General features: G+C 43.6%; 3 protein-coding genes across 9 annotated transcripts in view; 1 reads left to right on the top strand and 2 right to left on the bottom strand.

Moving 5' to 3' along the window:
- Positions 1-182: 182 nt before the first annotated feature.
- Positions 183-9,869, bottom strand: tepsin (TEPSIN adaptor related protein complex 4 accessory protein). 4 transcript variants are annotated; one of them, XM_015356371.2, is made up of 13 exons: positions 9,781-9,867; positions 8,900-8,972; positions 8,373-8,464; positions 7,832-7,925; positions 7,292-7,359; positions 6,967-7,048; positions 6,152-6,223; positions 5,339-5,524; positions 4,149-4,329; positions 3,646-3,759; positions 3,467-3,545; positions 2,709-2,843; positions 183-2,577 (listed from the first exon to the last, which is right to left on the bottom strand). In XM_015356371.2, the coding sequence occupies exons 1-13, from the start codon at positions 9,817-9,819 to the stop codon at positions 1,855-1,857; spliced, it is 1,938 nt and encodes a 645-aa protein (XP_015211857.2). In that variant the 5' UTR covers positions 9,820-9,867; the 3' UTR covers positions 183-1,854. The 4 variants fall into 4 exon arrangements, with proteins under 4 accessions (XP_015211857.2, XP_015211859.2, XP_015211860.2 ...); XM_015356373.2 differs by lacking the exon at positions 9,781-9,867 and adding an exon at positions 9,550-9,702; XM_015356374.2 differs by lacking the exon at positions 7,292-7,359 and having other exon boundaries at positions 9,781-9,869.
- Positions 9,870-10,066: 197 nt separating this feature from the next.
- ndufaf8 (NADH:ubiquinone oxidoreductase complex assembly factor 8) lies at positions 10,067-11,809 on the top strand. The gene is made up of 3 exons (XM_015356278.2): positions 10,067-10,396; positions 10,526-10,636; positions 11,718-11,809. The coding sequence occupies exons 1-3, from the start codon at positions 10,316-10,318 to the stop codon at positions 11,736-11,738; spliced, it is 213 nt and encodes a 70-aa protein (XP_015211764.1). The 5' UTR covers positions 10,067-10,315; the 3' UTR covers positions 11,739-11,809.
- Positions 11,810-13,033: 1,224 nt separating this feature from the next.
- slc38a10 (solute carrier family 38 member 10) overlaps positions 13,034-21,006 on the bottom strand; it is a 35,129-nt gene continuing 27,156 nt past the window's right edge. For 3 of the 4 annotated variants that reach the window (XM_015356275.2, XM_015356274.2, XM_015356276.2), the window contains 3 exons: positions 20,830-20,850; positions 20,235-20,408; positions 13,034-18,580 (listed from right to left, as the gene is read on the bottom strand). In XM_015356275.2, coding sequence (XP_015211761.2) covers positions 17,466-18,580; positions 20,235-20,408; positions 20,830-20,850 — 1,310 coding nt within the window. In that variant the 3' untranslated portion in view covers positions 13,034-17,465. The remainder of the gene's footprint in view (positions 18,581-20,234; positions 20,409-20,829; positions 20,851-21,006) is intronic. The other variant, XM_006635419.3, reaches the window with a different exon arrangement.

Genomic DNA, 21,006 nt, shown 5'->3' with positions numbered 1-21,006 from the left:
GGTGAAGATATCAGAACTTTTTCATTTAACTTTGTTGGTGAGAACATCCCCGCTTTTTGGTTAAACTTTGCCGTAGATGTCACAGGGATCTGTGTGTAGAAACATGCATAGCAGTTGTGTGATGTTCAGAGCTGGTCATGCACACCATGCTGGGGTACACAGTAAGCCAGTTTCACACTTGCTAACCGTTCTGCATTTGATGGCTTTAGCAATTTAATTTCACAGTTTTGCATTACAGCCCAAGGTATTCCTGTGATCCAGGAGGAGCAAACGTTAAATAACCATAGACCTTCACACTCGGCACAAAGAAACCTCTGCTCAGTTCATTGTATGTGATGTGATCACTTTTACACAGCAGTGTTACAGAGAATGCAGTAGAGAAGCCGTTCTGGTGATCCAGATGATTCCACTGTTTTTGTGTCTATAGTAGAATAAAAAATGGGGCACATCATTATCATGTAGCATTCAGAACAGGCTAAGCAGACATTGTGCATTAGCTGGTTTACTGCGATGCTTTCAGTGTTCATCGCTGCATTGCACATGCTTGAGTTGATAACTTCCTAATACGTTGGATCTAAACCACTAGCCTCAAGGTTGCAAAAAAAGAGTCCTGCAAGTCTGTGGTACGGAGAGATACCATGCTTTTTTCAGTGTGCATGCATTGGTAAACCATATTTGCATGAATAGCACCACCTTTCAGATGGGATGTTATGTGTGCAGATGTAAAAAAAAAACATCTGTGACATAAGGTGTTAGAACAAGAATCCTTTGCTGCTGCAGCAGTTCTATTGGAAGTAAAATGATGTTCTGCCTTGCAGCAAAGGCACTTATCGGGATGCAGAAACCAGTCTACACAGCCCTGAATTGCAGTACATAAAAATTCCCTCATTCATGATTAATAGGTTCAGTACTATAAACCGCTATATACGGTATATCGTAAAACACAGTAGAGGCTTTTCTGACCAATTTTTTAAATTGGTTTTCATTAGCTGAAACTCAAGTTAACCGATCCTCACAGAACTGTTAAACTTTTCTTAATATAACATGTTCTGACTACAGTAAAAAATGTTTTTTTTTATAGATCTGCAAAAAAATCAGAAATGAGTAGTAAGAAAATAGCACTGTCAATATTTCACTATTCACTCATGAGGGAAAGGCTTCTCATGACACTCACATGGTGCAACTTATTTTAGCCAACTGGATCTTGGATCATAAATAACTTTGTAAAGTAACAAAAGCAAAGAGGGCGTCACTACACACAGAATGCATAATACAGGAAAATAAAATAAAAGGGGCATATTATTTTTATTCCCCTTTAAAAATAGCAGTTGAAATAGAAAGGCAACCAAGTCGGTGAGTACTTGACTGAAAGTGTTTTGCATGTTAAAGGCTTTGGAGGCTTCCTCCAACAAGTGCAGATTTGTGGTATTCTTATCAACTGCTCTTAGCTGGCACGTATTAAGGTTAATGATTTAGGACAGTTAATACTGAAGTCCTGGCTTTCTTTAGTAGTACCCATCAGCTGAAAAAAGCCAAGCATTGGTGACCCACTCTAATTCATTTCCTGTTCATTTTAGCAACACATGATGAATAGGAATCTCTCACTGACTAGTCTAGGTCCAATCCCACATGACGAATGCTTGCTCCTCTCATAGGCATATCCAAAAACCTACACTGCATTTCTATAATCATGTATAATAATAATAATTGCTTACACTTATATAGCGCTCAAAGCCCTTTACAGGTAATAGACTCCCTTTCACTACCATCAATGTGCAGCCCCCTCTGGATGAATAATCACTGTTCTTATTATTGTCATGATTACTTCTGCTCTGTAGACATCAGGCCTGGTCTTTACACATTGAGAAAGGAGAAAGCCGAGAGGTGCTGGCTGCGCTCGGAGTCGGATGGCGGCGAGGCTGTGATGGTATTGTCCGTGAAGCAGGCCGTAGGCTCTGCAGCCCTGTGAGCGTCGGTATCCTGCACTATGCACAGAGCAGGAGGAGTGGCTTCTGTCCTGGAAGAGTCGGGGAAGCATGAAGGCTTGCCTCTTACAAGCTCCATGCCTGAAAAAAGAGACAGCTTATTGGAGGGAAGATCATCAAGATCCTCCACCACAGCTGATGCAGGCTCAGAAACACTGTCCCCTGCCGGCGTTCCCTGCCCAGACACACCGCTGTCTGAAGAGGCACATGCACCCAAGTGGCCGTCTTGGTAATGCTCTGGGTCTCTACCTGGTAGAACATCCTTGGCAATATTGACAGTGGGTTGGAAAAGTTCTGATCCACATCGTTGTACCTCTGTCTGCGTGCAACGGCTATCCCATTCCGAGTCAGAAACTGAGGAGATGCTGTTTTGGTATCTGGGGGGTGATATTTCACCTTGGAGGGTGACATCTTGACTCCCTGGTGCCCTTTCTATGTTGGTCTCCCCACGTGATGTTGGCAAAAATAGGGTGTCCATTAGTTTGGAGGAGTCCTGCAGGGGTGCAGGGCCTGTGACTGCTGGGAAGTCACTGCCGTCACACCTTGATGCCCCCTGCTGGCCATGCATCAGCGCCTCAAACTGCCTGAGGAGCTGCAAGTGCACAGAAGAGCAGTCACTTGTGGTACTCTTCAAATACAGGAACTCTTAGAAAATCTGAAGCTATGGGTTACAGGGGAGATTTAAGATCTGCTTCTTTACCCCTTAGCCCAACCAGTGCTCACCTTGGTGGCCTTATTGGCCACAGCCCCTGGTGGTCCATTGCTCAGCTGCACCAAGTGCTTCTGGGTAACCCCAAATACATGGTCCAGTGAAAGTAGGTCAGATGACATCAGACACGCCACTGCACACAGAGCCCTCTGGAAGGACACAGAAAAAGATAGATTCACAACAACAAAAAATTCTCATTTATCCTTCGAAGTGATTCAATTTGTACGTTCACGTACTACTAGCTTTTGTAACTGGCCTGGAGTGAAGCAAATAGGCCAATGGCAGTTGGCAGACATACTGCACCCCTCTTTACACCCTTCAAGTTTTTCATATACATACAGCCTTTCACAGTTCTTCAAAGTCACAAGTTTCATCACATATATTTGAAATAAAAAGAGCTTTTACAAATGAGAGGAAGTCTTTAAGACGTTTGTAGCTTACTGATCCAGAGATCTCTTCCAGCTCAACTGAAGTCAGGGTATTGGCTTCAACAACATGGCTGGGTATGTTATTATTATTCAGTGTTGCACCAAAGTAGAAACCTCTGGTAGAAGCTTTACAATTCTAACTATGTTTTTTTTTTAGACTGGGATGAGGACTGGGAACACATAGCATAGGAGACGAAGACTGACCAGAACAATGTCTGGACACTTAATGATCTGTGCAGCTTTAACTAGTGCATAGAGCTTGTGCACTGCGACAAATTACGGGTGTCTTGAGGACACCTGAAACTAATGAGCAGGAAAGTCATGGGCCAGAAACAACAACGTACCATTTGGACAGTCTGTGTACAGCCCTGCAGCTTTCCACAGAGCAGCTCCACCACCGCTTCACAGTTCAGCGTGGCACACCTGCAGCAGGATTACCAAACACGGGAACAGTAGTAACCAAAAGCAAAACAACAAAAGCCAGAGACACAACAAAATTGAGAGTGCGCAGCGAGGACCATACTCTTTAAGAAAGTGCTGTGTTTCCTCTCTGGATAGGAAGACCTTTGACCCCTCAGTCAATCTGTTGATAAGGATCATTTCCTGGGCACAGTCTCCCAAATGCATCACCTCCACCCTGAAAAGACACCCATCACAGTGTCGTAACAGCCTCAGCCATGACAACAGATCATCCACTTTAACACTGTTCTGATCTCACCAGCGAATGGCAACACAAGGTTACGAAGCATTCTAAATCAATTTTCAACAGATTCTAAAAAAATATGCACTAAATATACACTAAGCTACTTAAGCCCAGGTCAGTGATAAGTCAATACTATCATGAGATGCGTGTGCTTTAACGTCTATAAAATAAAGAGATTGTATCTCTTACATGTCTTATAGAGCCTCTGTTCTATATTCCAGATCTTACAAACCTTCATGTGCAAAAATAAATCTGAATTTCTGATGTGCCGAATGCACCCAAAGGCAATCTGAAGGCATGCGTCTGACTGCAATGAGAGATACCGTTCTGACAGATCCCCGCTCTCCCTGCTGGCTCCTGATTGGCTATCAGTCCCAGACTTGCTGCTGCTGCTGCCCTGAGAGGCTCTGCTGGGATCTCCTTTCTCCTGAGAGGAATTCTGGGAACTGTGCCCACTGTCGCTCTCCTCCCAGCCCCCGCCAGGCTGGCCCGGACACCGCTGTGCTGATATGCAGAAGGAGAGGGGGCTAATAGTTCATAAAAGCAATCATCTGGCATTCATATCCCATCGTCTGTAAGAATATCGTTTGAGCATGCTCAGAAGATATACCAGAGACCTGTTCCATCTTATTATAGCTAGGGTGACCCTTTGGGTTCCTAGGGCACGTTTTGACAAGGAGTTGAATTTTAGAACTGTCCTTAAACTGGAAAAAATAATTTGCAAACTCAATACAAAATACAAAAATTATTATTAATGGCAGTGCGCAGCAAATAATCCTGTAGTAGTGATCAGCCATTCACTAATCCTTCCAATGATCAGACCATGTGAGCAGCTGGAAATTGCTGCTGATTTGTCTGCAAGTGCCATTGTGGGTCTGGTTTTATAGTGAACAGCTGATACACATTTACTGTGCACGGGAATTGGGCACCAATTTTAATTTCAGCAAAGCAGAATGTTGAATTTACAAGTTAATTCCCTCCCTTAAAGTGCCCCAGTGAAGATGGAGTGATATGGCTACTATGATTAGAATCCATATGTAGTGGTTCTATAGAGGAAGCAATTTAGTGAGAGAAATATGCTTGACTTTGTTTGTATTTTCAACTTTCATTATGGTCTGCCTGCAAGACACATACTTTAAATAAGACATTCACATTCAATATTTTGCACCTTGGTTGTTAATGTAATAGTGTGTTAGTGTTACTGGATTTTTAACAGCCTCATCACACCAGGGTTATTACTTTTCTGAATTGAAACACATCCCCTTTATTACCATAAAGCATAAAAATACTAATCATATATTCCAAATAAGATGTCAGAATATTTTTAGATATTTATATTAAGAATGAAACCACTGGCTTTGGGCTAGTTTACAAAGTCGTATTGTTGTACAGCTAAGTCCTTTAGTGACAGTCCCTGAACAGCTGTTTTTGTAAAGCAAATGGCTTTGCCTCAGTTTACTTTTTGCTTTCCAATAACAGGAAACAGATTCTGACAGGCTGGCTGCCCCCTCACCTCTAACCCCACGGACAGACACACTGCAGGGACATGCTGGCACTGCCACCTCCACTACTGCAGAGGGCGCCACCACTGGCTGGTAGTTGTTCTCATGGAGACGGATGCCATTGTGTTCTGTTGGTGGCAGGACGGCGCTGACCACCACCTCCGCTGCCTTCTGTATCCTGTCCAGCAGAGTTCCACCTGCCAAGGGCACACAGGTACTCTGGCACACTCACATAATAATTGAATAATTCCTTACACTTATATAGCGCTTTTCTGGAAACTCCACTCAAAGCGCTTTACAGGTAATGGGGATCACCTCCACCACCAGTGTGCAGCCCCACCTGGATGATGCGACAGCAGCCATAGTGCGCCAGAACGCTCACCACACATCAGATATCGGTGGGGAGGAGAACAGAGTAATGAAGCCAATTCAGAGATGGGGATTATTAGGAGGCCATGATTGGTAAAGGCCAATGGGAAATTTGGCCAGGATGCCGGGGTAACACCACTTCTCTTTTCAAGAAACGCCCTGGGATTTTTCATGATCACAGAGAGTCAGGACCTCGGTTTTACATCTCATCGGAAGGACGGCACCTTTTTACAATATAGTGTCCCTGTCACAATACTGGGGCATCAGGACCCACACAGACCCCCTGCTGGCCCCGCTAACAGCTCTTCCAGCTGAAACCTTAAGTTTTTCCCAGGAGGTCTCCCATCCATGTACTGACCAGGCTCACACCTGCTGAGCTTCAGTGGGCTGCCCGCTGTGAGCTGCAGGGTGATATGGCTGCAAGGAGACGGGCCGACAACCCCGGGCACACTTACTGGAGCCATGCCTTCCAGGACTGTATCCGAAGCCCTGCACCCCAGACCTCAGCCCCGAGTCTGAGCCCATTCCTGAAAAGGAAAGAAGCTATTATATTACAACCCAGGTGGACACTCAACATTCTATGTAATAAAAGCTTGTTTTACGTACTAACTCCCACATCAGCAGAGCATTTTTATTAAAGGGGAACTGCAACACTCTTTTTCTATTTCAGGGTTAGAAAGAATCTGCACTGATGAGTGCGTTTTAAACCACAATAAAAGTAAAATGTACACATTAATTTGTAAAACCTCCAATTACATCCCAAAATAGACTACATTTCCAGGTATGTCCAGCGCCATGTTCTGAGATTCAAAACAAGGCAGCAAAACTCCCAATGATGTGATGTGGCCTTATTACATTGTAAAGAAGCAGCCTTGCGAATACATGTCTTTCAATCCAATAGAAATATTGCTCTCGATTTAGAGACAGTTTTTCCAACAAATACTACTTGTTTACTCTGCTAACTCTGCATGCAGATCACATTGGAACATGTGACCCTTTATTCATTTTTTCCCTTTATTCATTTTTTAATTGTATAATATTAGTTTGCCCAGAGGGGTTGGGCAGCCAGTTGACCTTGGACACCTAGAGTTTTTTTTTCTCCTTCCTAAGGCGTTTTTCGTTCCTCTTTTCAGCAGTAAGATCATCTGAATCAAACTCTTATTTAGGATTGAATTCTGTCCCACTGAAAAGCTGTGTTGCAGGTTTTAAGGTAAGTGGCAGACATATATGCCGGAATACTGCAGAAACCTACATGCAGACATCTACTCACCCAAACTAGGCATAGCAGCTTTGCAGGGGGATAAGGTGGGTTGGGGAGAGACTGTATCAGCGAACAAGACACTGGCCAACTCCTGAAAATGGACAGACGGGGTAAGACACAGCAAGACAGATTAACTGTGTGAGAGAATCAGAAGATCAAAATGGCACTAGATGTGGATGCTATGAAACTGCTTTAAGTGCTTCTGCTCCTGTTGTGCGGTTTATTTTGAATGTGATGCCACCAGGACAATCCTTTAGCTCATAAATAAACTCTGTTTAATGCTGCAGCTGAAACATCTTCAATAGCGGAGGAGGACACACACGCAAGCACTCACCTGCGCTGCCATCCGCACCCTCTGGTAAAAAACATTGCCATGGATGGGATCTGGAGGACCGCTGAAAACTGACAGACACACAACACTGAGCCGGCAGTACACACAGCGCAGAGAGCAACAAATACAGGCTGCAGCAGGGCTCTCAAAATCAGCTGCCAGTCATGCATCTTCTGCTGTTTGTCCCACTCACTGCACACTGTAGTTCATATAATTAGTAATTCACTGCATAATTGTAATACCGCCAACCAGGTTCTGAGGTGTATCACAGGTACAATGATATTAACAATGATGTCGTCTAAGTGACTGGCCAGACTGAAACAAAAATAAGAAGACACTAGGCCCTCCAGGGTTTGGTTTAAGACTTCTGGTGTACTGTCATATCCCTGTATACAAAATCTCATAATTTGATAATAAAGGACAGTATGATCTTAGTTGGCAAGCTCATAGAGGGCTGCAGTGAAAGCAGATTACCCTCCAGACTCCAGATAATTTGCATAGGTATGAGGGGTTCTGCTGAACATCAGACAGGCTGAGGCTTACCAGTGGCTTCCTGGACAAAGGTGATGTTCCGGCGGAGCTCTGTGACAAGGTGAGGTGAGGCACTGCTGCAGAGGTGAAGAAGGATCTTGAGGACCTGGCAGAGGAGAAGGATGTCAACACAGAGCCCTGCAGTATCCTGCTATGTGGCTCTTGCCACTTCTCTTGCATTTGTGTTTCTCGCCTTTCGTTTCTGTAACCATTCTTGAGCGCTCCAGAGCTCTCCGAGCTGCCACATTCGACAGCCACAGCAACAACCCTGCATCCAGCACACTCGTGTCCTTCTCCAAGTCACAATGCGAGGCTTTAAAAACTGGACCACAGAGGAAGAACATTCCTCTGTGTTCTTCTATGTTCTTAAAGTCCCCTTAAGCACTGTCAGGAAAACAACTAATTGTAAATTGTTGTAACCTAAGGCTATCTGGTGCTTGGCCTACATAAGTCGGATAAAAGAATAGAAGAGGCAACACATCGGTTGACAGGTGCCCTGCTTTCATGACATCAGAGCACGGGAGCAGCCCTGACCCTCCGCTGCCCCTCTCACCTTGAGTTTAACATGACAGGAGTCCACCTGCAGCCGTTCCAGCAGGTACTCCAGCAGACACTGGCTGCAGCCCACAGACTCACGGGAAAAATCTGGGGTTCCATTCAAGTTAAAAGATACAACTCTCCCGTTGACTGGTTCACTTAGTTCACACTGAGCACCTCCTGCCAAGGACTACAATACAGTTCTATGTGGTAACATAGTGGAGGTTCCTTCTGTGGGTTTTCAGAGAAGTAAAAGGTTAGTTGTGCATCACAAGAAAATAATACTAAATCTTTCATGAGTTATTTGTTAGACATAACTGGTGACGTGATGACTACAACACAAATACTGATTTTTTTTAAAAGGCACTTATTGATGGCATATAGAGTATTTTACAGTAATTTTTCACATTTAATAACATTTTTTTAAAAGTGACATGATTGACTGCTCTTTTCACTGAGTCTCATTAATGTTACTGGCGTACGTTATTGATGACTATGTGTCAAGAGTTCTTAAAGATTACGGAGGCAGTGGACAAAGGATACTTCCAATCTCCTCAAAAAGATAGCCAGGACATGGAGTTTCGTCATCTGCAGTGGCTTTCATCAGCGTGGGCACCTAAGGGAGGAAAAATTGAAGATGATTGAAAATCTTTCCACTTGGAATTTACGACTGCAGTCCAGGATTTAATCTAGAGGTACTGACACTCGCAAAAATACTCAAAATGAAAAATGTCTTTATTCTTTCAGCAAAGGTAACCAACTTTACCTACACAGTCCTGCAGTTGAATCACCTCATTGATTGCCTTCTAAGTAACCCCCCGGAATTAAAAGATACCTTTTAAACATATACATCGGCACAAATACAGCCACTCGCCTAGTTCTTAGGATTTTAGCGGAAACGGCAACACTTAGCCATCGTTAATAAAGAAAACGTTTCCATGATGCCATAGTTCTATTTAATCACTCAAGTTTTGCTTAGATTATATATAGCAATCATATACACAGATTAAAATATTTAAACGCGGTGCGAGCACCACCTCGCCAGCTCTCGGTGCCGAGCCCTGCTTCAAACATAAAGTATCTTCGGTCATTAACAAGTGGAATATATGAATCCTCCAAGCATACTGATAGACACCTGTTAAAGCCTTTGACGTACTAATTTAAGTCGGTTACGACTAGAAGGAGTTATTTACTTGGAAGCTGGAACAACTCCCGATCTTAAACTGTAGTTTCAATTCGGAGAAGTAAAAAGCACACAAAATTGCAGTCTACCCCTGCGTCGACAGCGCATCCTGCCAGGTGCGGCTATGTTTTCTTTCGAACCCGGAGTTAGAATGACAAAGTATACTTTCTAATCGTAAAAGAATCATGGTCGGATAAATAATTTTATCTTAAAAACACTACGTTTCAGTGACTGTACCTACTTTCGGAAGGAAAGCGAGTCTCTCCATAAAGGTTGCCATGATTCCGCACTGTCAAAGTCCCAGCTGATCCTCCATAACAGTGAGAGGCGGGGCCAGTGTCGGGCTGTAGCCAACCGCAACGTGAAGACCGACACCTCCTTTGCTCTTATTGGTTCCTTCTTAGACTTGGCTGCGTGTTCCTTCCAATGAAGAGACGGCTAAGAACTTCCGGGTGCTAATTTGATTGACATGAATTTCCACCAACCAAAAACCTCAAGCAGACATCATTGGTCAATTGGAACAAACTCAGGGTATTGAGGTCAAGGGTAAGCAAGATGGCTGCGTTCAGAGAACAGAGAGAATGTAGGACATAACAGATATTTTAAAAGACGTTATTTTGTACAGCTGTCAAGTGTGTAATTAAAATGATCTTGTAAAATATTTATATTACTTATTTAGAAAATTACATAACATAACAGCCTGGTCTTTCCTTTAAGGGTTTAGATATTAACCCTTCAGTGTTACTCCAGCTCCGGTCAATTATATCCCAGTTAGCATGTCGGCAAAAAACGTTTGGACTCGCAGCCGGGACAGGATGAGACGGTTCCCGGAACTGCTGGCTCAGTGTTCCTCGGAGGTTAGTGGTTGTTCTCGATCTGTAGAGACCATTGGGGACTATTCTGGAGATTCGGTGACTTGGGAAAACCAAGCGTAAATGTCGAATTATTCGCAAAAAAAAAATAGAATGTGTTTTGTATCCTTGCAGGCAGCCGCTTATGGGAGATGTGTGTCTTCCGCGACGCTTGGCAAGCAGGACCTGAGGAAGGGTCAGTGCGGGAGGGAGTTTGAAGCGCTGAAGAGGTGTTGTGTGGCTGTCGTAAGTCGGCCGACTCGCTGCCCGTCTCTACCGACCAGAGCTGCAGTGAAGATAAAACAAGATCACTTTATTAGCCCTGTACAACTTCTTGCATTAGGAATTTGTCCTTTTGCATACCTCAGCTTGCGCTCCATGAGACACACAGACAGGGGGAGGGAAGCCTGGGGTCAGATCGCAGGGTCAGCCATTTATACGGCGCCCCTGGAACAGTTGGGGTTAAGGGCCTTGCTCAGGGGCCCAACGGAGTGGGATTCCTCTGCCTTTGGACTGGAAAACTTCCACAGGTGCAGATCCTTCGCCACAGAGCCACTGCTCCACCACAAATTAATACAGACTCACAGCTGGTCTTAATGGGCTTCATCACATCCCTTGACACAAGCTTTTATCGCTAGTCTGCAGTGAATGCTCACACACAATGTTTTCTAACAGTAAGGCAAAAGTAAGGGTCCTTTTGTCCACAGTGCATTTATTTTGGGGAAAAGCACCCCTGTGCTTAGTTGCCCTTAGAGCATCTTCGAACTGAGCTACAAGGAGTAACAAAGAAAGCTGGAACTATGACCAGGTCACTTACAGCCTGGTCTGCCTTCGTGCTAGTAAGGCAGTTGGGTATACAGGCGTCCTTCCTGATGTGGGAGAGCTCATGGTAGTTACAACTGCCTGTTATTAATGATGCTTATTAGTTGCTTAAACTGCGAGGTGTATATTTTTTCCAGCTACAGCAGGGGCTGAGAAGTATACTTTTGTAACAACCTATAGATTTCCAGTTGTGCTCCCAGACAATTCCTCCCATACAGGTGAGGAACAGCTGAAGGAAAGTCTGTTGCAGAGGAAAGATGTCCACCAGGATGTCCCAGATTCTTGTCTTTATAGTGTCGTATCAGCAGTTGTCAGTTTTACTGCAGGAAGGGAGTGGAAACTGGTCATAGCCAGAGGAACGGAGAAAGCCTCCTCAAATAGTTATTGGTGTAAAAGCTTGTGCATGATTTGGCAATGGTTCCTGCTTTGGCAACATTGTAATTTATAGGTTGTGTGAATAAATCTCCATAAATTTTAATTCTGCCTCTCTCTCCTTTCCTTGCAGGCCAAGAGAAATGTAAAATAGGACAGTCCTCCCACTGTTACGTGTGAAGACATGGAGGAAGAACTTGTTTTCTTCAACTGAAGCAAAGCCAAATTGGTCTCCATCCTCAAGTGAAACACATTAGACATCAGGGTTCATCACACAGTGCCAAACAGCCTAGATTATACCACTGACAGAAATACCCTGAACATCATCAGTTACTTGTACAAGCAAGATAAATGTTTTTCATAAGCTACTTATTTTACATTGAACTGCAGCATGTGAATAAAGTTGAGTAAAGCTAGGTTTGGGTTTATGAATTTAAAATCCTTAAATTAAGGATGCTGTAACTTTTATACTGTTAATTTTATTGACATACCTGCAGAAGCAGGACATATAGGAATTGTAGTAAAATGTATCATCTGGTTGTTGGAGGAGATTTTGTAAAAACAATTTGACAAATGGGTAATGTCTGTAATGCTATCCAGTATGTAAGAATGATTTGGTGACAGAAATTCTAGAGAAGAATGCAAAATGAGATACAAACTGCTTGTGAAATAAGAGATGAAAGTTAAGTTCATTAGTGTAAAAGATGACCCTGTCCTGCCACTAAAATTAAAGAATTTAAGCACATTAATAGATCACACATGGCTGTACCTGTGTCCTCATTATGAGGTCCCTGTATCCTGCATTTAAAACATGAGCACTCCTCATTAGCAAGATGTAAATAGCCAAAAGGCAGTAAAACCTGCCACTAATGATTCAGCTTCACTGTGCTACTCAAGCAGGTTGGCAATTAGAAGCAGGTTGTTAATGCAGGAAGTTTCTGCGAGACCAAAAGGTTTGCTTTTGAAATGCTGCACCTTGGCAGTATCTTGGTTTTCTCTTACAAGTCTGGGTTTTCAGCCCAAAGTTCTTATTACAAAAGTCATGTTTTCTTTTCCAAAACCTTACTTATACAAATTGCACATAGTAACAAAGGGTATCTTTTGGTGTTCTGTGAAATGTTCAAATCGTACAAACACCAGTGCAACTACTGGACATGATAGACATGATATAGAATTATGGTCCAGACCAAATTAACTTCTCTCTACAGGCCATAGGTTTTCTTAAAAAACTGTCTATACAGCTGCAGAGCCATTGAGGGTGTTTATTAAAACATGTACTGCTGGTTTGGTTCATGTGATTTTAAATAAACTTGCCTCAGACAAGGTTGTAATGTGGTCCTGTTGAAATACTGAACTTTAAATCAACATGTATTGTAATTTAATTGATAACCTGATTTTGTAACAAAGTGGAAAAAACTTCAGGACATCCAAGAGAGACCATATTGAAAGTGATTTTCAAAATATTTATTGTACATGAAATCAGTTTTTTGAAAGACTTTTTTGCAAAAAAAAAAGAAGCCTTATGACAATCAATGAATTGGTTTAGAAATTCAGTACAAACAGTACATCAAATCTTCCAACATTTAAAAATTGAGTTTTACTGTAACTTCTTGCGCAGTTGGTTTTATCAATTTAGCATGCAAACCTTTTTATTAATTTTTCACCCCAGCTACTTATCAAAAAAGCATTTGCAAGCTTCACAAAGTAATCTCTATTGCATGTGTTACAAGAAAGGACTGCTTTTGCCTATTTTTGCACTTATTTTCTATTTTGCATGGTGCCTGGAGGGTGACAGTCAAAAACCCAAATCAGTGGGTTTGAGAGCAGGGAATTTCATATGTACCAACCTAAGCCTTTTACATGAAAACATAATGCACTGTGGTCTCAGAAATACAAGATTGACAGTATTTTATACAAGATATTGGAGCACTTAGCAAGTCAACATGGGTACAGAGGTAGTGAGCTTGAGTTTCATCTAGGTAAAAGTTAAAGCAAACACATAAGTTATACCCCTTACATTATTACATACTGTAAAAAATGTTACTGCCATCTGTGACTGGGAGTCCCCAGCACACAACTGGTAGAAATGTAGCTCTTGGGACAGGCCGCTCCTCCCATCGGCACTAGCTCTTTCTCTCTCCTGTAAGGCACCGTGGTGCTTGCACTGTGCCAAAAGACAAGTGGCTCTAATTAACACGGTGTGGAGGAGCATGTCAGCTGTCATATCAACACCAAAGTGGTCATGAATACTTATGTTCACAAAATACAAATAAAATATTTGCCACTGTTATATTTAGTTTACTGTGACTTTGGTATGCATTAGGAACAATGCTGAACACTTGAAATCCAATTACTTCTAGTCTCGTCTTTCATTGGTAGTTTAGATGTGAAATCGCATCTCAAGACAGTTGATGGTCCACAGGAATCTCATCTTCTCCAAAGCAGGCAGAGTCCTTGTAAATAGTTTTATGTATATTAAAGGATTGCCTTGATATACTTGAACCTTAGGCAACTTAATAACTTAATAATTTAGTACTGTCCTTGTGATGCACTATTCAGATTAAAAAAATATAAATCTGTGCAAGTAGAGCAACTATTTTGTTTTCTGCACCAATAAACAGTTGGAAGAGTTTGGCTTGGAGTTAAGCAGTGTCACAGCACAATCCCAGAATTTTTCAAAATGAGACAACCACATGACTGATTTTACAGATGGAAAAACTAGAAAAGGTACTGATCTGCTAGTTTTTTGGAACAAAAAGCAGTTCAGAAAGATCCCTGAAAAAATGCTAACTTCAACACTTAGCTTTAAAGTTCTAGCCATACAACACCAAACAACATTCTGCATATTGTATTTCAAGCCTGGATACCAAATTGCTGGTAGACACATTTACTGCTGTTTTGTGACAGAGGCACAAAACAGTAAGTACACCCGTGACAGGTTCATTTATAACTCTTCAAACATGGATGGAACACGACATACACTACATGAAACACAATTCTGCAGTACATTATAACGACAATAAGGCACTAAAGATCAACAACATTCAGGACGAGGGTCTGGAATGTTATGGAAGAGTGTGAACAGTGTACGTTGACGAGCTGCACGATATCAGGTCTCATCTTCGTGCCAGCACGAAATGTCTGCTCATACAAGGCCTGTGAAAAACAGCAAAAACTGTCTGGTTACAGAGAGAGTAGAACAGTTTCTGTGCTGTTTTTTCAAACCCAGATCAGAAATGGGGAAAGAAAAACTGGTGTATTTAGGCAGCAAATTCAGGAGCTAACACACACCTACTTACTTTTGCACAAAAGCAATATGAACTTGACTGTTTTTGTCACCAACTCAAAATCAGACCAATCCTTCAGAGGAGAAAAAAAAAGTATACTTCACAGTCAGCAAACTGTACCTTCTTCAAATGTTCATTGACAAAACTTCAATCTAGATGCAAGCAGAATACCTTACACAAATGCATATGTTTGAATGGGTTTTGGGATTTTCATTAAGATTGCACTGAATGGGACTACAATACATACATTTCCATCAAAACAAATGCAAATGCACAAACACATTCCAAGATGATGTCAAGCCTATGGAAAAAGAGGCATGAAGTGGACATTAAGAGCATCAACAATCAGCTCCAAGGTTAAACAAACTTCTATTCCCAAACAAGCAGTTTTTAGCCTGTAATACAGGCATCTTTATCTCCACTCCTGCAGAGACAGTGCAGCAGATTTAATAGATAACCAACAAATCATAAGTTTCTAAAGACTCAAAATAATTCCTTTGTGAGGAATTGACAAGCAATTTGTTTAAATTGGAAATTTACCAGACCAGATTTCCTTTATTTGAGCATATTACGTGTTTGATTGATTTGATTCATAACTTACATCTTGAGCCAGTCTTTAAAAACGGGCAATTCTGGGTGAACTCTAAGACCTGGTTGGGGACTGGTGGTCTCCAGGACCAGGGTTGGAGACCCTTGTTCTAAAGGAACCAGTATAATCAAGTACAACCGACTCCGCTTCCCCCCTTGGATAAACAACAAGACATCCAAATTAAACTGGAACAATAAAAACTTGATTCACTTAGGTTAACTGATAAGTACATTGCCATGCATATCTACTTTTTTGTCTTTGTATTGGTCACGGTAAAAGAAAATGGAATGTAAAGTTACAGATTTCATATGGATGATCCTATCCTCTACGTATATTCTACTTCTCTATTAAAAGCCATGCTCAAACATACATACCCACACATTTCAAGAAAGGCCTTTGGAGATGAAGAGATTTTAAAAGCCCTTTCAGGCTGATTTGACAATATGGATTGTTCTAGTGTGGCTGAGGAACCTCCAATTAATATATGGCCACTTTGGTTTTATCGTTTATTTTGTACACATTTCCTTGCATTCACAGTTAATCCAGGACGGAACATATTGTTTCTAAGGTTGACAGCTTTTTTGGAAAAATAAGATGCCCAGTAATCCTGCCTACTGAAGGTGTGGTACCGAGACAGGTTGTTTCCCCAAGCGGGGCTCTGACTGACCGGTACCAGGGGAGAAAGACTGAATGTCTTGGTGACTTTACAATAAGGGCTCTTGCAGAGAACACTGTTGGCAATTCACTTTCACTGAACTGTCATTAGCACCTTTTCTGACTAATGGACACAAGACGCCTGCTGACTTCAAAGAACTCCAGATAATTTAGACATGAGTCAATGCCTGGTTTTCTCAGGTTAAAAGGTATTTTATGAAAACAGTCCATTGCTGCTGATGGCAGTGGATTCGAGTCAGCTCCACTGAGGTTTTGTAAGATTTGCTTGGAACAGGACGGATTTTACAGACCCAGCACTGACAAGCAGCTTGAAACATGCTTTGTAAGTGGGAGGAAAAAAAATGTCACAAAGCCATTTGGAATGTTATTTTAGTCTCTCAACTTGGAGAAGGTTCATAGTTAATGGTTTGCAACATTTATGGTTTTACAAAAGAAAAACAAAAAGCCACACCCACTGTGCTCCACATTAGCACATTCCCAAGACGTCCTCACTTTTTCTCCAAGGAAAATAAATCTGGTAGTAAATGTAGCATTTGCTGAAATTTTCTCCCCAAATTTGCAGAAAGTTTTTACTGTATTTTGGGGAAAATGGTCTAGAAAGTAAATTTTTAACTGTAGCAAAAGGCTTCATACAAGAGCTTGGTGGCAGTCTTCTGTCATCTGACAGCCGTCATCACAGTGGCATAGAAACTGGAGACAGACATCGAGGTAACAACCGAGATTCCACTGCAATGTGTTCAGTGTACAAGTCTTGATATTTTTAACAGTTTTTAACCTTTAAGATTGGGCTGTGCTTTGTTTTGCTAGGGAAACGTTCCTGTTGTGTCATGGAACCCCGCCATTTAACCAGAACACCCCTGTCATCCCAAACTGCGGACTTGTCTGCGACGTGGAATGTCTTACTGCTGTACGTTCAAATAATCCATACTGTGAACAAAAATAAGGGAGGGATGGGATGGGAGTTCCTGTCTCTTCTGTCTGGGTTTAGCCAGCTGCAAGGTCTAAAACGGTTTCAATTTGTCAATGCATCCTCCCACAGCAAACCATGCTGAACACTCTAATGTTCAAAGCTTGCCTTGATCTTCGTACAACATTTTGGCTGTGGACATATGCTTCAGATGTTAAGAAGGCAGCAGCCAATACAAAAGAAAAGCAGAACACAGCCAGCTGCAGCTCAAGCTCAAGCCCTTGGAGCTTCAGGGCGATGAAAAGCTTGGGCTCTCGGTCCTTCAAGTCATGGGTTCTGAATGGGCAGAGCCGCCTCCACGTCGTGCGCAGGGGGGGTGAGGAGGGAGGCAGGGGCTTGGTTCTGGGATGGGCGCTGAATGTATTATTTCTCCTGTTCGGACTGGGGCTCCTGTTTGATCTGGCGGGTGTGAACCAGCGACCCCCCGAGCAGCTGGCCCTCGAGAGCGGCATGCAGGTCCGACCCCCCCAGCTCCAGCAGGGGCTCCAGCCCCGGGACCCCGCCCCCACCCCCCCCAAGCTCCCGCCTCCTCCTCTTGAGATCCATTCCCCCCGGGTCTCTCGGCGGATTCCCCTTGGGCTCCGTGTCCCGTGGCTGCTTCTGCTCCAAGATCTTGTCTTTGCCGAGCGGCTGCTCTTCCTCCATTGCCGCTGCCCCTTCTTCCTCTTCCTCTGCAGGCGGCTGCCGTACCTCTGGCCTCTGCAGTGTGTCTTGCTTTAGGTCCCTTCCACCCTTCTTCAGAGATTCCTGCTCGGCTGCTGCTCTGGCCTTCACCTCCTCTACGGCCTGTTGGGCATCTCTGGCACGCTGCATCTCTCCTTCCTTGTCTTCCTCCTTCTCCATCTCCTTGTCCCCTTCATCGGCCTCTCTGCGTTTCACTGCCACCTCTGCCTGCTCTGCTCTCTTCTCTTGCTGCTTCTCTCCTTCTCCGGCCAGCTGTTCATGGTGGGGCTTGGGCTGAGCCTGCTCTACAGCTGGGGGCTTCTTCTGACCCAGGGGTACTCCTCTGGCTCCAACTTCTTTCTGCACACCCACCGCCACCCCAACCTTCACGTCGGGCTTTGCCTCATCAAATCGGTGCCCAGCTTCTCCCTCCCTTGGCTGCTGCTGGTGAGCCTTCACAGGCTGGTTCTCCTGCCCCCAGTTTGGTTTCAGCGGCTTGGCTGCGGCATCCGGCGGCACCTCCTTGCGCCGCTCTTCCTTGTTCGTCCCATCTTTAGGGCCGCTGTGGTCCACCTCCTCCGCGTTCCGTCCTGGGTGATGAGGGGCATCCTCTTGGGCCGGCTTGTGGTGGGACGCCCCGCCACCCGCGTGCTCCCTGTTGTCAGCACCCCCTTCTCGCTGGTCAGTGTCCAGCGCTGCGCCCCTTCCTGCCCCCACTGGGCCATCTACTGCCAGGCCCTGAGGGTTTTGACCCTCGGGTTCGGGCTTCTCAGCCAGCTGCTCTCCTGGTGGTGCCTGGGCCTCTGGGTGCTCCTCTGGAGAGACAGAGCAGGTTATACAGTTTACTGCCACAGTAGTAAACTCCTACATACGATTCTAAATGTTTAGAATTTCTAAAGGTATTTTTTCCACAGTTCTGCACAATAACAATTCACTGTTACTAAACCAACATGATATTTCAGCCACCTGAACCAACAAAGTTATTTCAGTAGTGTCACGAGATTGCAGTTTTTCATTGCTAGCTAAAGAGCACAGTATACATGGCACCTCATACTGCAACAGAAAAATTAAAAATAACTATAGAAAACTATTCATATTTAGCTCTTCAAACATTGCTACATTATTACTCAACGGGATATATAAAACACATTTATACAAACATGGAGTGTGGGGTGTCTCTGTGGTGAAGAGCCATTTTAACCTCATTAAAAAAACCATGAATGCCAGAGGGTATATTTCATCCTCCATCTAAACATAATGACAATAAACAAGAACTGCAATTCATTATGGCTCAGGCATTTCTAATTAAATACAGTAAATTAAATTAAAGACATAGGCATGTGCCCAGTAGCTTAAAAATTGTGTAATGAGAAATAGCTGCTTTAGAAAATAAAGCGCTGTAGTCAGTTATAAAAGTATGTGAGTAAATGAAACTTAATCGCTGTTCTGTTGAAAGGAAAGTTCATTTACATCACTTCTGAAAACCCAGATGATTAGCATGTTTTGGCAGGATGTTGCAAAGTAACACAAGGAATAACTGTGTAATTATTCTTAACACTTCTCAAAGAGAATAAACACCCAAAAAATAATTTCCTGAATTCTGTTAATGAGGAAGTCAGTAATGTCTGACTGCCACTTAGGTCATAAGGGAACAAAATCCTAAATGCATGATTTTGCAGGTCAGCCATACTTCCGCGTGGCGGAGCAGGTTCCAGGAACCCCCGGAGCCGGGGACAGGGGGGGTGCCTGGGAGTGAAAGTGTGCAGGAGCACCTCCCTGCACAGTGGGCCCGTGAGCGAGCAGGCAGCTTGCCATCAGGAGCAGGACTCAGCAGACCTCCAGGGCCACACGTGAAAAAATGCACAGAAAGCACTGTTGCACTTCGCTTACCTGTCAGAACCTTAGCAAAAGGAAAAACTGGCCACAGTCTCAACCCCAACACTGCAATTCAGTTTAACACCCTCCATGACAGAGGGCGCTGACATACTAACCTAAGCTTCCAGTTATTCTTTATACCTCACATGTCATTTATCTGCTAATAGGTAAAGCCAGAACTTCACTTCCTAAACCTGTCTCCCTACTACTTGGTCACTTTCCAAAAAAGTAGGGGATGGAAATCCTGATGTCCTGGCTAAATTCCACACTGGACTAGTAGTCAATTGGAGAAGCAAATTTCCCCACTTCTCCAGCTGTAGTGCTGTGTAGAGGGGTTGCTGGTGTGTAATGACTACCCAGGTGGGGGCTGCACTTCAGTGGTGGGTATTCATGTAGAACACTTTGAGAACCTTTGGGATAAATGCAAGGAATTCATTTATAAAAAGAGGAAATATCAGGAAGGCAAAGTGCTCTCTTTTAATCACTTAGAAAGTGCACTGCCTGGAACGTGCTGGGGGAGCTCTTAAGGAATCGCAAGCACTATGCGCTCTCTCTGCTTGGGTGTCTGCGAGTGCCCTGCAGGCAGTGTGTTACCTGGGGGCCTTTCCTCCTCTCCGTCCTGTTTCTGCTGGTGAATCTCCTTGTGCTGCTCCTGGATGACAGCCAAGAGCTTCTCATGCTGGTCCAACAGCCTCTTCTGCTGCTCCTGCTGCTCCTTCAGCACCTCCAGCAGCTTGGCTTGGTCCAGCTTCCCCTCCTGCTGCACCTCTGCGGGGGAGAGGGGGGAGAGAGGGGACCGGGCATGAGCACCAGAGTCTACCATCATGGAGAAAAGATGGATATGGAGCTGTGAGGGGGGTGTTAATGACGCTGGGGATAAGGACATAGGTCTGTGAAATGCTCTCAATTGCAGGGAAAGAGCATGAGGAGACAGGAACAGTTCAGTGCCTTACATGAGAACAAGACAGAGAGCAAGAGGTCGAAGTGCTGCGAAATGGTCACACAAATTATACTAACAGCCTGCAGAGAAGGATCAAATCTCTGCTACCGCTAAACCCAAATGACACTTTGACCTGTCTAGCTGCACGAAGATGCTACCAGTTAACGAATGTGAGAACGCTGCCAGCGAACAGCAATGCTTTCTTTAATGGAAGGGACCAACGGGAGAAAGGTGAAGAGAAATCCATACCTGCTACCAGCTTTTTAATTTCTGCAACAGAGATCCATTGACAGCAGGAGAAAAGACAAGGATTAGAGGACAGTCTGCAATAACTACTCTAGACCTTGCACAAGACTAAAGAGTGAAATTATCTATGTCTGACTTTGGTACATTCTGTAACAAAAAGACGATCAATTCATTTTATAG

This window comes from Lepisosteus oculatus, chromosome 9 (assembly GCF_040954835.1).
Source record: "Lepisosteus oculatus isolate fLepOcu1 chromosome 9, fLepOcu1.hap2, whole genome shotgun sequence".
NCBI lineage: Eukaryota > Metazoa > Chordata > Actinopteri > Semionotiformes > Lepisosteidae > Lepisosteus > Lepisosteus oculatus.
This window is presented reverse-complemented; position numbering and strand designations above follow the sequence as displayed.

Bases quoted from the DNA above. Each gene is read 5' to 3' on its own strand.
- tepsin (XM_015356371.2), bottom strand. From the start codon at position 9,819: ATGGCAACCTTTATGGAGAGACTCGCTTTCCTTCCGAAA. The intron at 3,546-3,645 runs GTATGGTCCTCG...ATCCTGCTGCAG, and splicing joins ACACAGCACTTTCTTAAAGA to GTGTGCCACGCTGAACTGTG. The intron at 2,844-3,466 runs GTACGTTGTTGT...GTGTCCTTCCAG, and splicing joins GTACACAGACTGTCCAAATG to AGGGCTCTGTGTGCAGTGGC.
- ndufaf8 (XM_015356278.2), top strand. From the start codon at position 10,316: ATGTCGGCAAAAAACGTTTGGACTCGCAGCCGGGACAGGATGAGACGG. The intron at 10,397-10,525 runs GTTAGTGGTTGT...GTATCCTTGCAG, and splicing joins TGGCTCAGTGTTCCTCGGAG to GCAGCCGCTTATGGGAGATG. The intron at 10,637-11,717 runs GTAAGTCGGCCG...CTTTCCTTGCAG, and splicing joins AGAGGTGTTGTGTGGCTGTC to GCCAAGAGAAATGTAAAATA.